This window comes from Gavialis gangeticus, unplaced genomic scaffold (assembly GCF_001723915.1).
Source record: "Gavialis gangeticus isolate Ggan-Ray unplaced genomic scaffold, GavGan_comp1, whole genome shotgun sequence".
In the NCBI taxonomy this organism is placed as follows: domain Eukaryota; kingdom Metazoa; phylum Chordata; order Crocodylia; family Gavialidae; genus Gavialis; species Gavialis gangeticus.
Window position 1 is genome coordinate 27,834,114 of NW_017729001.1, and position 14,466 is coordinate 27,848,579.

General features: G+C 40.4%; 2 protein-coding genes across 3 annotated transcripts in view; both read right to left on the reverse strand.

The window, feature by feature from the left end:
* Positions 1–9,638, reverse strand: part of TCTN2 (tectonic family member 2) — a 20,207-nt gene extending 10,569 nt beyond the window's left edge. The window contains exons 1-13 of one of the 2 annotated variants that reach the window (XM_019507120.1): positions 9,534–9,638; positions 8,599–8,715; positions 8,158–8,231; positions 7,162–7,357; positions 6,266–6,366; positions 5,534–5,730; positions 5,140–5,263; positions 4,339–4,474; positions 3,899–3,964; positions 3,146–3,271; positions 2,549–2,626; positions 1,540–1,617; positions 302–410 (exon numbers count right to left, since the gene is read on the reverse strand). In XM_019507120.1, coding sequence (XP_019362665.1) covers positions 302–410; positions 1,540–1,617; positions 2,549–2,626; positions 3,146–3,271; positions 3,899–3,964; positions 4,339–4,474; positions 5,140–5,263; positions 5,534–5,730; positions 6,266–6,366; positions 7,162–7,357; positions 8,158–8,231; positions 8,599–8,715; positions 9,534–9,606 — 1,475 coding nt within the window. In that variant the 5' untranslated portion in view covers positions 9,607–9,638. Of the gene's footprint in view, positions 1–301; positions 411–1,539; positions 1,618–2,548; positions 2,627–3,145; positions 3,272–3,898; positions 3,965–4,338; positions 4,475–5,139; positions 5,264–5,533; positions 5,731–6,265; positions 6,367–7,161; positions 7,358–8,157; positions 8,232–8,598; positions 8,716–9,487 lie in introns of both variants that reach the window. The other variant, XM_019507121.1, reaches the window with a different exon arrangement.
* Positions 9,639–11,555: 1,917 nt separating this feature from the next.
* Positions 11,556–14,466, reverse strand: part of GTF2H3 (general transcription factor IIH subunit 3) — an 8,194-nt gene continuing 5,283 nt past the window's right edge. Inside the window, exons 10-12 of the mRNA XM_019507123.1 lie at positions 13,258–13,393; positions 13,126–13,162; positions 11,556–13,028 (exon numbers count right to left, since the gene is read on the reverse strand). Coding sequence (XP_019362668.1) covers positions 12,959–13,028; positions 13,126–13,162; positions 13,258–13,393 — 243 coding nt within the window. The 3' untranslated portion in view covers positions 11,556–12,958. The remainder of the gene's footprint in view (positions 13,029–13,125; positions 13,163–13,257; positions 13,394–14,466) is intronic.

Consider the following 14,466-nt stretch of genomic DNA (forward strand, 5'->3'; position numbering starts at 1 on the left):
TTTCCCCTTCTAAAAAAAAAAAAAAAAAAAGAGAAAGAGAATAAGAATGGGGAATTCAAGACAAAAATAATTTTATCAGAGAATAATGAATCCATGTATGAATACCAGCGATTAGCACAAGAACTGTTTTAAAGACGCTAATTTTAATAGAAAAAGACAAAAATGACCATTATGGTAATATCTTAACAGACGTGGACACTCTAAATCCATTAGTTTCTTATTTGGAATGTTAAAGCTAGAACTAATTTTTTTTTTAATTAACTACAAATACATATAGGAAAGATATTCACATATAGCTCACCTTAACCAATTGCAATCTTCATTCATATCAACTTCTAAAATGCATCCAGACAGTGAATTTATTCCAAACAGAACAGGTGTAAAAGTTGATGTACACAAACTGCTGCCAACTATAAAATGAATGCAACTATATGTGGTTTATTATATCAACTTTGCATATCTCTAACTTCAAATTATGTTTATATTTGTTTAAAATGCAACACAGGAAACAATGTGGTTCAGACATAAATACATTCTCATTCCTCTTAACATCTCCCTTTCAAAACAAAACAAGTCATTTTAAATTCAATCAACACAATCATCTGAGTGAAGGAACATTTTACCTTTTACAGTCTGAAGTTAGCAGTCCCATAGCAGAACATAATGAATGCTCTCATTACAGTATTTTGCACACAAAAAATTGAAAAGAACATCCAAAAACATCACAAATGCAAGCAAAAGACATAACTGGGAATTCATGACTCTTCCAGACACCAAATATTATGGAATTACCCCAATAAGTCTCATTAGAACTTACCCAATCCCTCTGCCAACCCCTCTATGTTCCACAGTGAAAACAGCCCTCTTCCCTTTGAATGACCTTATTCTTTTACTTAGTTAGGCTTATCTGTAGCAACTGTCTTTTACTTGACCTGTAAGTAGTCGTGATAACTTATCTTTGCTCCACTGGTTTGGTACCCACTTTTTAAGTCGTCAGTTTTATTAACATAACAGAATTAAACAAAAGTCATTTTCTAATGGGTTAAAAAGCTTAAGCTTTTTTCCCCATACCTAAAAAAAAGGGCTTATTGTGTCCAAAAGCTTGTCTAACACCTCTACCACATATAAAATTGGCGGTACAATAAAGGGTGCTCCCAAACAAATCCTGAATTCAGCTATAGGTTTGCCAACTGCAGGAGCAGCTAAGTACAGGGGTGGCAAACATATGGCTCCTAGAAGGTCCGTAAATTTGAAGGCAGGACCCACTGCCAATTTCTGAGGTAGGGAACCTCACTGGAGACTCATTTTGGTGACAACAGGGCAAGCAATAGCTGTGTTAGCCTCTGCAGCTCCCTGAGCCACTGCTGCTGCTGCCCCAGGTGGGTCCAGATCCAGTCTGCAAGGAGCCCTGAAGTCCAGATCTGGCCCATGGAACCAAACAAGCTTGAGACCTCTGGTGTAGCAGACTGAACTTTGAAGTGAAAGTCAGGAGAACTGGACTGTATTCCCAACAGCATAGCATATTCAAAAAGATAATACCTGGCCGCCAAAGGTTTAGAGTGGAAGGATCCAAGGAGCTCATATTTATAGCTCTAACAGGTTTGCCAACTTGATAACCTAAACACATGTAGAAAAAGCATGAACATTTTGTAAGAATCCAGTAGCATGAACACAATTTTAATAATACCTCTGTACTATCTCTCTCAGAGTTGGCACCCAAGACTCTCCTAACTCCTCAAAGACTGGTGCAATAAACCTAATTCAGGAAGACTAAAATCTCCTGAATTCTAGTCCTGACCATATCCACACTATCTGTGATTTTGGGCTAGTCACTTAACTTCTCAATTTCACTAGCTGCAAAATATAGGTAATGATAGTGACCTCCATTGTAAAGTCCTTTGGATCAACTGATAAGTGCTAGGGGACTATTAGTTTTTCTTAGTTACTTCCCTCACCAGAGCAAGCACTGTGTGGGATTAGTATTTGTACAACACTCTATAAAAATTTCTTCTGATTTTGCTATAAGTACTGTTCCTATGGGTCTGAACAAGTTAGAGACCCTAGCTAGTTGGTGTGGCATTCAGTCTCCTTTTAAACCAAATGTATCCATCATAGCAAGAATGGCCTCACTTTAGAGAAGACTATTAATGACCTGCAAAATCCGTGAGAGTCACATTCTATATTGGGTTAGATGACTGCACCATGGAAAATGGGACAGAAGACAGAGAGCCACGTCCTCTTCCCATCCTCATACGCTGGCACAGAAGCAACTTGGCACCCAAGGGAACATAAGGACGACCCGTAAGTGTTACTGCAAGGCCTAGCATTATAGCCTGTAGAATCAGCAAAATGAAACCCTAATGTGTTAGTTCTACAGTGTCTAATGCTACTTCTCAGCCTCACAAATATGAGTGACAGGGCAGAAAGCCAGGGACTTATAGACATTCATGTTATGAATACATTTTGAAAAGCTGAAGAAAGTGATTTCTAATTATGACTGCATAAAAAGATCAACCAAAAGAAGCCAAAGCAAAATAGTTGACTTCACCTGGATTCCCAGAGAGTTCTGTTGTAGCACTACTATTTTCACTCACAAAGTTTACTGTGAATTTCCGAGACAACAGTTCTAATAAAAGAAAAAAATGATATAAATAATTTCATTAGCAAAAAGTAGCCTGCAGCCAACTTTTGTTAGCTTCATTTCTGATACAGATGTTTCTCTTTTTAAACTCCATCTTCTCCTGGAATCACCTGTCTTGTTAACTAGTGCACACCCACCAACTGTTGCTTGTAAGAGCCACACTCTTGAATTATGCATGTTCATAGAAAAGATTTCAGAGTATATTTAGGATATTCTATGAAGTCTCTGAAACCTTCTAATGGACTCTATTAATGTGTGTACCTGTCAGTGTGAACAATGCATGGGGTGTCATCCACCAATTACCCATTAATGTACAATTCAGCTAAAACAATGCACCGACTATGAAAACTAAATCAAACATTTACTCTTCAAAGCAACATGGAACACTCTAATTTCAAACAGTTTTGTTGTGATGTTTCAACAAGAGTATCCATCATACGATTTTTCACCGAGGAAAAAAAATGCTGTTTGAGAACATGCAATTTGGTAGAGAAATCCCAGTACCTCCATCACACAACTCTCCAGTGAGAACTGTAACATTTACTTCTTCTACCATTCTGTCTTTCCATGTAAATGTATAATATTCTGCAAAGGTCTCTTTTTTACAGGAACCTGTTGGCTGAGCATCTCCTGCAAATAAAAAAACAGTTCAGATGAAAGGGGTTATGTTGTTATGCCAAACAGAAGACTATGGTATTAAACATAAAAACAGAAGAAGTACCATGTTTAACAAAAAACAGGACATAAGAACTTTTATCCTAACTTAAGTAAAAGTCATTTTAGGTGCTTAATTCCCACAGTATCAGGACAGCACAGCAAACCTATGATGCACTCCACTAACCTATGTATTTTGTACAAACACACACTTTTTAATTCACTGTAAAATGTTATTATCCTGAGATCTATACATGTGCTTATGGCTGAGGCCTGCCTACCATGCCTGAATATTGATTTTAGCTGTATTTACATCTTAACTTCATGATTGCAAAGGTGTATTTTTTGGTCTTTATGATTTAGCTGCTCGCCAGGGCCAGATCCAATTCCAGCTGAAATCAAAAGACTTATTTATATTGACTTGAATGGGAGCCGAATTAGGCCTTACCATTTTTCACTTTGTACAGCCTGGCACTGAGATTTGAGTAACAGCCAGGAATCCTTTCAAGAGTCACAACAGACAAAAGTTTAATTCATGCATCACCTACTCCTTATCTCTTTAAGGCTGAATATGAATAAATATGTCAAAATTAAGACACACACCTATCTGAGTGATGAAGCTGTGCACATCAGTGACATTCTCAAAGACCACATTTGGTTGTATCATGTCTGACAAGAAAAACAAAAACTGATTAGGATGCAAGACAGTCGCATACTCTTTCTTCGTCCAAAGCAAAGCTTTAGGAGTCAGAAAAATGAACCAGCAGTTTTTGATAAAGAGACGAACTGCTGATAAAGCACAGCAGGTTCCTTCGAAACACCACGCCTTACTTATAACTAAGAACAATTCAGACAAGAGTTAATAGGACCAGAATGCCTTTTAAGGAAAGTCTGCACCTCCTCCAGCGCGTTATCACAGCTACTATATGAGGACAAGGGAAACTCAGGACATCATGATTTGTAAAGGGGCTACCATATCAAGACTACTACATTTATTCTCCAACAAATACCAGCACATTTTAATTAAAGCAGATGCAATATACCTCCAGCACCGTTGTTTATCATCATGGTAAGAGAGGACTGTTCCTGATACAACGCTAGATTAGTAAGACAAGTAGCATCAAAGTTCTGAAGGAATGCTACTGGGCTATTTTCAACGCACTGTCCAGCCATGGACTGCTGCAGAAAAGAACATGAAGATTAAATTAATTTTAGCTCTACCATTCAAGCACAAAAAAATTCACTGTACAGAATGCCTGCATTATAGCCAATATCAGATCTGTGTCAGAACAAGCAAGTTCTTAGACCAAATGAATTATATAAAAAGAAATTGATATTTATAAACATTTCCATAAACAATATTACAAGACAATTTATGGCTTCGGTCCAATACATCAAACAATCTGCTATAAGTGACACTCTCTAAAATGTAAAAAGAAATTACAAAAAGTCTGGGGAGTTGATCACAGGTTTAAGAGAAATAAGCAAAAATTTTCAGTTCTAAAGTTACAAAAACATAAAGAACACTTAAAAATATAAGTTACGCCAACTTTTCCTGAATTTTTTTTAATTGTTTTTTCCTGCTGAGTTATAACCATTACTTTTACGTTGGAAAAAACTGACGATAGCAGGACAGTTCTTTATTGTAAATGTGAATTCTGTATTAGCTGAGGGAACGGGGGAGAAATGTATTTCAACCATTCAAAACAGCAAGTTAAAGAATTACTTGTAACTTCATTTCTTTCTATACAATGGCCAAGACCTGTGGAACAGTGACAGTTACAAGTAGGGAGTAAAGGAAAACCCCCCAAAAAAGTCAAATTCTACTAAAATAAAGTTATTACCTGAGGAATTGTGAAATAATCATTTTCTTTTGTCATAATTGGATCTCCTTGTCTGTAACCATTTGAAAGTTTTTCAGGAACAATTTGTAAAGGGATCTTGAATGAAAAAGCTTGGGATGGAGAACTGGAAACAGATTTAAAAATAAACAATTATTGTATTATCTGAGGCAATGTTTACATGTTCTGTCCTTTAAGCTTTCTTTCCTAATAGAGACAAGACCTATGCACACAGACAATATCCATTCACTTTCACTACGTAAACTTAAAGCACATACATTTTTCAACGCTAATTTGAAATATACCTTGTAAATAATATTTAATCATATAAGCTTAACAACAATATTGGCATCTAAGAATCATTACATACAGTCACAATGATTTTTTTTAAACTTACACAGACCCATGGTAGAAGTAACCAAGAAAGGGTGTATTGTCAAGGGAAGACTGTACACACAAGAAAGGAAACCAGTCAGGAACATTGTGCACTGCCTGAACAGAGCATAGCTGGTCAAACGGCGGGTTTACATTCCCACCAAACACTCCAGTGAAACAGGATCCATTGAACAACTGTTTCAAGTCTGAGAAGCATTCCTTAAAAAAAGAAAAGAAGTTATTTAACAAGATAAAACATCTCTCCCCACCCCCACACTAAAGCTGGGCTTTCATTATGACAGATGATTATCATAGGAAGTGTTATTTAAGGAGCTGTGGACCAATCTAACATTCCTCGTTGTTACAGCGAGAATGGAGAGACTGACACAAATGTTATGCACGGACTACAACACACGTAGCTGACCTATAACAGCCAAACTTTGTATGACCTTTAAATGTTTTAAATAAAATAAGTTGGGTTTGTTTGTTTGCTTGTTTGTTTTGGGGGGCTTGTTTCTAAAAAACACCAAAGGACAGAAACAATGTTCTCACTGAAACATAGGATATGCTACCGTTTTATATTGGTTTAAAATGATGTATTTACTTCTGAAAGCCCATGGCAATAAATACTAAAGCACAATATTTGACAAATAATTTCTCAGGTATGTCAGTGGATTTTGTAACACTTCCAAAACAACTTGGAGTATAAAAAAAATAAAAGGAGTAACTGAAAAGTTAAATATGAAATCAGTACCTCATCACAGCAGCAACGAATATCACAGGCTCCAGCTGTCAGGTCACAAGGACAAGAGCCTAAAGGCTGAAACACTTGATTTGGAATGACTGATGCATTTTCTATTTAAAAAATTAACACGCAAAAAATTTAAACCCTAAAGTGAACATGTTATCTTACATCACAATCCCACTTATCAAAATTAGGTGACCACTTTCATTGGAAAAAAAAGTAAAAGAATGTCTGCAGCAGAGTTCATTCCTACTGTATGTATCTTATTTAAAAGATATGTTAAACATAATCCCGGTATCTTTTATTCCTGCTCCAATGGCAGTTTTTCATTACCTCACATTTAGGTCCAATCACTTATACCTATACAAGGAGACCCATCCAAAATTCCAACTTTTAAATGCATCACTAGTAGCATAAGACACTGGAAAAAGCCTTTTTATATTAAAACTGTAGATCGACTCAATGGCAAGCCATCATTCAAATCTGCAGTCCCTACATGATGATCTCCACTTCCTTTCCACTCAAAAAAAGTGTGTTTATTTAATTGAAAATATATTAAAATGCCATTTACTTGTTTGAATTACCAACAACAGAACTGCTAAAATAATTCAGCTCATAATAAACGGATTGAATCAGTTTTGCACACATTCAAAAAGGCAGGAGTATAGCCCCAAAAATTACTGGATGAAAAGCTAGTCTGTTGAAAACAAATGATAAGTTTATCTTTGATTTCTTCAGAGCCAGAATTTCACCTGTTGTCTACAGGCTGCAGTTTGAAACAGTAAGAGCTAGTGCACCATGGGTTTTTAAATAATCATCAAAATGCCTAGAAAGACATACCACTATTCAAAAATAAAATATAAAAATCCCAGAAGACTGATTTTGTACTAAGCCTACACACTTACCTGACACGTTTCCCATAAAAGAAGAGCTGGCATATATTTCAGCTTGAATCAGAATATATGCCAACATTTTGGAATCACGGCAAGCAGAAACTTGAAGAGTTTCAATAATACAGAGGGGTTCTGTGCAGCAATCAGTGGTATTGAGCAAACACAATTGCAGGTTTCTGGTCACACTCACTGTCACTTCAGAAGCATTCTGAAAAATGTCAGATAAAGTTTGATGGCCAAATGTACATGATTATACTTAGTTCTACACCGCATTAGGAGAAGTTTCAGTACTGTTCCATATCTCCTGGGGTACCAATTATTTAAGAAGAAATATGTGTTGGGAGGAATGTGAAAAATATGCACTGGGATTTGCAAATAAAGGAGGCTGTCATCTACACACAGTTTATGAATATATCCATACAGATAAAATGCATTAACTCAAAACTTACATGCAAAAGCCTAATGCCAGGAAAAGGATTTAATTTTTGGTTTTCTGTAGAATCCTTCTGAAAAGTGAGAACAGGCCCAATTCTGGAGTCCATCATGGCCTCACTTTACATACTGTACCTGGATGACCACTGAACAATGCAAATCCAGTAATCCCCATTAGCACTGAGCATGATACTTCTGCAGAAGTTCCACAACCCATAATATAGAAAATTGATAATTTTGCATTTGTGGCACCTTGCAAAAGATTTCAATTACCATCACAAGCTGCAGGCAGGTGACAGCAAGCACGGTTCCTTCCAGCCAGGATGGTACCAATCAGCTATAATGATAGGACAGCACTCAGGCACAGGACAAATGGCACCTCCAAGCCCTTACTCTTATGAAAAGCACCCTGGAGTTTCTGGTGTCCAAAATCAGGGGTTCTCCAAGAAGCAAAATGCCAAGACAAGAAACCAAACCTGGGTGTATTATATATTACCAAGTTAGCATCATATAAATTCTTAACACATTAAATTTCAACTACCTACAATTACAGGGAAGAACTATTATTTTACATACCACGCCAGGTGTTATGTTCAAACTCCAGTCACCAGCCCTTCTAGTCCCACTGCAGTCTGAAAGTGGCAATAGTCCTAAATTCCAAAAAAAGTGTGTTAAAACTTGTTACCTTACTGTTAAGCACTCTCTTCAGGGCAAAAAATAATAATTCAGTCCCATTGTTACAACTGGTGCCACATGGACAAACTCACTATGCCTATGCAGAGCCCCAGAGTCAATGGAGCTCTGGGCAAAGCCCATGTTAAAATCAAAACCTTCTCCGATCAGCAGCAGTTCTTGCAAGCTCCTGGGTTGGTAACTAATGAAGCACAGGACAGACACCGTTATAAAAGAGTATGTAACCATACTTCCAATTATGTCTGGGACTGAAAGTGAATTAAGATTTAAACCAATGTTTACCTGTGTCATTTGACAAATGAATGGCTTAAAAAGTCCTCTTACCTGTCTCAGCATCCACATGATTTACTACAGCTAGAGAGAAATTGACTCCTGCTGAATTTCCAATTAAAACAGAATTGACAATGGGCCCAGACATGTAGATAAAAGAAGGCTGAAAGACTAAAAAGAAGAAATGAAAATTAATTTTCATGCTACCCACAGGAGTCCAAAAAAAGAAGGAATGAATCACATTTGGGACGGATTTGGATTCATTTTTAGCTTCTGGTGCATTAAAGTTTAGTAGTGGAAAAGTGATGTTGTGGCCACGACAGTCCAGAAATTACACAAGCAGCGAGGATTTCTTAGGGTGGTCTCGTTTATTGGACCAACTATACAGTTGGGTTCATGTTAGAAAAGACACACTCATCATTGGGAACACATCTCTCAAAGAATAACCACTCCGTCTCTGCCTTTGCTATCCTGACACTCAGGGGAAATCTACCTAACACCTTTAAAAGGTGAACCTAGGAACGAAAATATAAACTGAAGTGGCTGGACACTAAGAACCAAGGACGAAACGCTGATGTTGGATTTATGGCCTATTACAATTTATCCAACCCTTGAATACTTTCCCTGCCGGGGAGGCAAAGCTGCCCCTTCTCCCTTTTGACAAGCCTTGGTCTCCCAGGGATCGGCTGCTTTTCGGTTTGTGCCTGGTGCACCCGAGAGCTTCTCTCCGCCCATCCCCTCTGTTCTGCTTCACTTGCGGTCCAGCTTCTTCTATTCGAGGACCTGAGGAAGGTGGTTTTGCCCTGAAAAGCTGGTCTGGCTTTATCCCAGCTACCGAGTTGGTCCAGTAAGAGAGAGACCACCCTAAGGGAAAAAGGGTCCCAAGGCCTTGCAGTGGCCCCCCTCGCACAGCCCAGCAGTGTCTCTATGGGGCGGCCCGCACCGCCCACGGGAGCCGCCTTCTCCCGCTGCCTCCCCGTGGGCCGCACCGAGCGGGCCCTGCGCCCCCAGCAGCGGCAGCAGCGCCGCCATCACGGCCCACGGCTGCGCGGCGGCCGCCATCTTGGCCTGGGCCCAGGTGCCATGGAAACGGCGGCGGCCGGAAGAATCCTCTCCTCCGGGGCGCCGTTTCCACGCATCCTCTCGGGCGTCGAAACGGTGGCCGCCGGAAGGGCCCGCCTCCTCCCGGGCGCCATGGAAACGGTGGCCGCCGGAAGGGCCCGCCCCCTTCCGGGTGCCCCACCTCCATCTCCAGCAAGCCCCATGCTTGCAACGAAGCCCCGTTCTCAGCGGTCAGCTCGACGCCCCTCAGCCGGGCCCGGGGTGGGGGATACGACCACACGCGGCACCTCCCAGGCCGCAGCCTTCCGTCCTGGCCCCAAACCTGCTGCGCTAGCGAGGGGGAAGGGCTCCCCACCCCCGAGGCTGTCGGGTGGCCAACCCTGCAGGGCTGCCCTGGAGCCTCCAGGAATGACGGACTGCTCCAAGAGATGCCGAGGCACCCGGGAGATCAGTGATGGGGCATTCGTTGCAACAGCTATTAAACGTGAAATCCGATTCGTACAGTAGTCCTAACGTAGTAGTATTGTGCATTTGCCTTCTGGATGGAAAGTCCAGTCAGTACAGATCAGTCATAGGATGGCTGGCGTAGAGGACAGTCCATTTGTCCCCTACCAATACGAAACTGGACGCCTTTGTGTCCTCCGTGAATGCCGCGTGCCCCCAGGGCACAGCAAGCTCCCGCAGGCAGTCACAGCACTGCCAGCAGTGTTGCCAGCGGCAATAGGGGACTGCCCACAGACACCACCAGCAGTGTCGGCGGCGACGGGGGGCCAACGGCGACCGCCCGCAGGCGCCACCAGCAGCATCAGTGGTGCTTTTTGCAGCAGGTGCGCTGCCAAGCTCAGGAGTGCGCACACACCCCCTACATGCCACCAATGATGTCCTCTATTTTTCTCTTACATAGATGACATAAAGGAGGACATCTAAAAACAGAGGGCATAATATTTTACTCTTGAAGAGAAAAATAGAGGACAGAAAAGTGTTGGGTTTCATATCAATAGAGGACAGAGGAGCAGAAAACCGGAACGTCCTCTATGATGGCCCCCCGGTCATGAATGTCATTGCATCGTGCAACGAAACCTCCCGGAATAGATTCAAATGGAGTTGGCGACTCTTGGGAAGTGGCAGCTGCTTGGCAAGATCCTGACTCCAGGGCGCCTGGAGAGGACAGGGATGGGATGGCTGTCTACAGGAGGAAGTACTGTGAAACTACTGTTATAACCATGACCATTGTTCGAAAACTTTAAAATGAGGGAGAAGGCAATGCATAAATCTTTTTTGTTCTTCAGTGCTAGGAAGTCCGTCCCCTTAAACACTCACACAAAAGTATTCCTCTTCTGAGGTAGCAGTTGGGAAGCAAGCCCCACTCCTCTACAAGCTGGTATCACTCACTCACTCACCATACTCATGTTGTGAGTATCAATCACTCACAACATCTCATCTGCTGTGATTTTAAAGCTATTGCATGGCCTCACACCCAAAATGAGCACGGGAACATCAAACCTTTTGCATGACCATTAACCCTTTAGCAAAAGGAATCGAGATGTATATATTATACCAAGGGTTCCCAAATTATGGTACACATACCCATGGGGTACACAAGACATCTGGGTGGGAGGGGGGTGTGTGGAATTTTGTAATGGCAGATTTAATTTTCATTATAATAAGTGTCATTTAAAGGTGTTAAAATATGCTGCTAGGGGTATGCGGGCAGCTGGTAAATAAGGAAGGGGGTACATGCAGTAAGAAAAAGTTTGGGTACCTCTGCATTATACCACAAGACCAACAGTGGAGCTTCGGACTTGCAGCTACTACTGCCTGATATCATCTCTAGTGCGGGGCTTGTACAAAATATTTTAGAACTTTTGCTCCTTTCGTTTATTAAAAAAAAAAGATGGAATTCCTATTCGAATATTACTAGAATAAAAAGAAAGAAAAAGGAATTTTTAAAATAAAGCCAGTCATTTATTACAAATATTCATATAAAAGAAAATTATAAATACTGTGTTCAAATAAAATGGTTTTCAATCAACAAACAAGCCAGTAAAAAAAACTGGTATTTTTGATAAAACAGTTACATAGACAACAACCTGATGAAAATAAAGTCTCAATTGCTATATACATCTTTAAAAAAGAAACTGAATTTCTCTAGTCTTTTTTTTTCCTAAATAGAAAATAATGAGTTCCCTTATATTTTTGAGGAGCACATCAATTATTAAATACATGTTAAAACACCAAATATGCTGTTACAGTTTAAAAGTAGACAAGGTTTTTTAATTTTTTTTAATCAAAACAAAATGCTTTGAACTGAGGACATGCAGTGTGTTCACATTCTGAGATACAAAAATATCATTTCAAAATATGCAGAACTTCCTTCTCAAGTGTCATGTGAATGCTCTAGGTAAGCCATACTATAATAAAACCTAGAAACAAATCTTATTACAACAGATCTAAAGTGTTTTCTGGTTTCAAGACCATCTTAAAAACTAATCAGCAAGCTTACCATTCTAAGCTGACACTCATCTGAAAAACAAAAAGGGACCCTGGAGTTATTTTTCCAAAAAAAAGTGAGGGAAGTTTGTGTTGATGACCTTCAGCAGGAAAATTACTCATCTGCGTATTACATGGTAATAGTTACTCAGATAAATAGATTTCAAACAATATTTGTTTGGAGGGAAGATACCAAAGTGAGGAAGGAAAAAAGAAATGCCCAGAAAGGACATAATGCCACTAAAATATGGTGCAGTGAGAAAAACAAAAAATTCAGATTTGCCTCTTTACAAAGGAGAGCAGACTGTAAACTGTGTTGAAAACCTTGGGTCATTTACCAAGAGTCTCATCCTGCTGCAGTCTGCCTGCAGGTAACACTTCCAAGCAAATCAACAGGATTCTGATTCCCAGGAACTGCAAATTAGGTCTCTAACACCAAGATCTAGATCCCACAAGTGCTGATGGCCATACTTAGGCTTACTTTAAACACACGTGCGTAAGTGTTTGCCAAATCAGGGCCTTGTGCACCCTTAGGCTAGAAACCTATTCTGGTATCATCAGAACACTGCTTGCTTCACAGGTATTTAATTAAGAAAAAGCAATGCTTGGTTTCTGATAATCACAAGCAAGAATGTGGTTTTAAAGTCACACAGATTAGGCACCAACGCAACCATTCATCTAATGAAAGGGCTGGTGCATGTAATGCATGACACTTATGTGTTTAGTCCTTAAGGAATTAACATCCAACACCTGAATACAATTTTCTCTCATCCTTTGGAAAAAAAACCGTCAACAACTTCTAAGTCATATTCTGTTTAACAGAACTATATGCATGAGGTAACAGCGTGTATCTGTAAAGTTGCTATACAGCTACTCTTAGTTTCTTTTTCTTGGCCTTCAAGACAGGAGGCAAGGAAATCTTAAAAGCAGTCCTGAAATAAAAACAAAAAAAAGTCAGAATTCAGACATGTTGAATGACTTTCCAGGCCTAACCCATAACAAGCAAATAAGCTAAACAAGAGCACTTACTCGCACGTGCTACAGATAGGACTGAAGTTGCAGAATACTAGAAAATTAAAAAACAGTCCAGTGTAAGTAAAATCCTTGCCTTGACACAAAATAGTTTAGCTCACTTATGTATAAAAGTGTTTGTACACTTACTTGACAAACACACGGAGCAAACATAACCGATTTCAATTAGATTGCGATGGCAGAAGCAAGCAGCTCTATAGTCCACATGAATGGGGGGTGGAAGGATGAGTTGAGATCTTTGCTCTTGGTCAGGAAGAAAAACCCACTGTATAAGTAAAGGTAGGGTGTAGTTTAAATCTGGGAGAAAATTACCAAGTTAAATTAAAGAATTCTAGCATAAAGAAAAGCAACCCACCCATCTACCAAGTACATTTTTCTTTACAACTGCACTGGGTCAATAAATAGGCAGAAGAGATTTTTTCCCACGTTCTTCCAGGAAATGTTTTGATCATCGCATCAGCATCCAGTATTAACTTTAAACACACTCATCTAGTGATTGCTAGAGGTGACAGAATAACACCCATGGAGACAAGTCACCGACTGATTGATACAGAACAGACAGGGGGAATGGGGACACTCGCCTACCCACTATGCTTCATATTTTGACCTGGTAGGAACACCTCTGCAGGAAGGAGAGTTTCTAATCTCCTTGGGCCACAAAGTTATTGATCTCAATGCCAAATATGACAGTTGACCCGAGCAGGGTGTGGGGCCCAGGGCAAATCAGCCTGCGCAGGGCCCCACCCCCAGACGCGAGGAAGCTGGCAGTGGATTTGGTGGGGGCAGCTGCCAAGTAGCCAAACATGAAGCCTGTGGCAGTACGGAGCCGCTGTGGCCGTTCCACCCAGCTCCCCACAAAACACAGGGCCTGGGGCAGTCACCCCAATTCGCGCCCCCCCAGGGACAACCCTGACCATGTTTATAAGTTAACCATCCATTTTGATCACTCCTGTGTTGTAGGTGACTCGCAACTGGGAACTGGAATTAGACCATGTCATTTAACATAAAGCAAGAAATGGCCATCAGATAATCACACCTCCGAGTCAGCCTCCATCTAGGCTGGGATGGAACCAGCAACCCAGGAACAAAGGTTAAAAATACTGTTTTTTCCCTCAACATCCCCTCCTCATAAATGCAAGATATCAGATGTTAAGCAAAAGCACTTCAGATAAGCAGTGTTTTTAAATACCAAGACATACTTCCCTTATTCAGTTCCCCAGTCTGTCATGTTAGGATATCCTCTCACAACAGTGCAACTTACCTTTTACTAAGCCTGTCAGGCTGACCTACAATGTGCAAGCCATGTGAGAAAGTTCTCCTGCAAGACCCCCCCCCCCC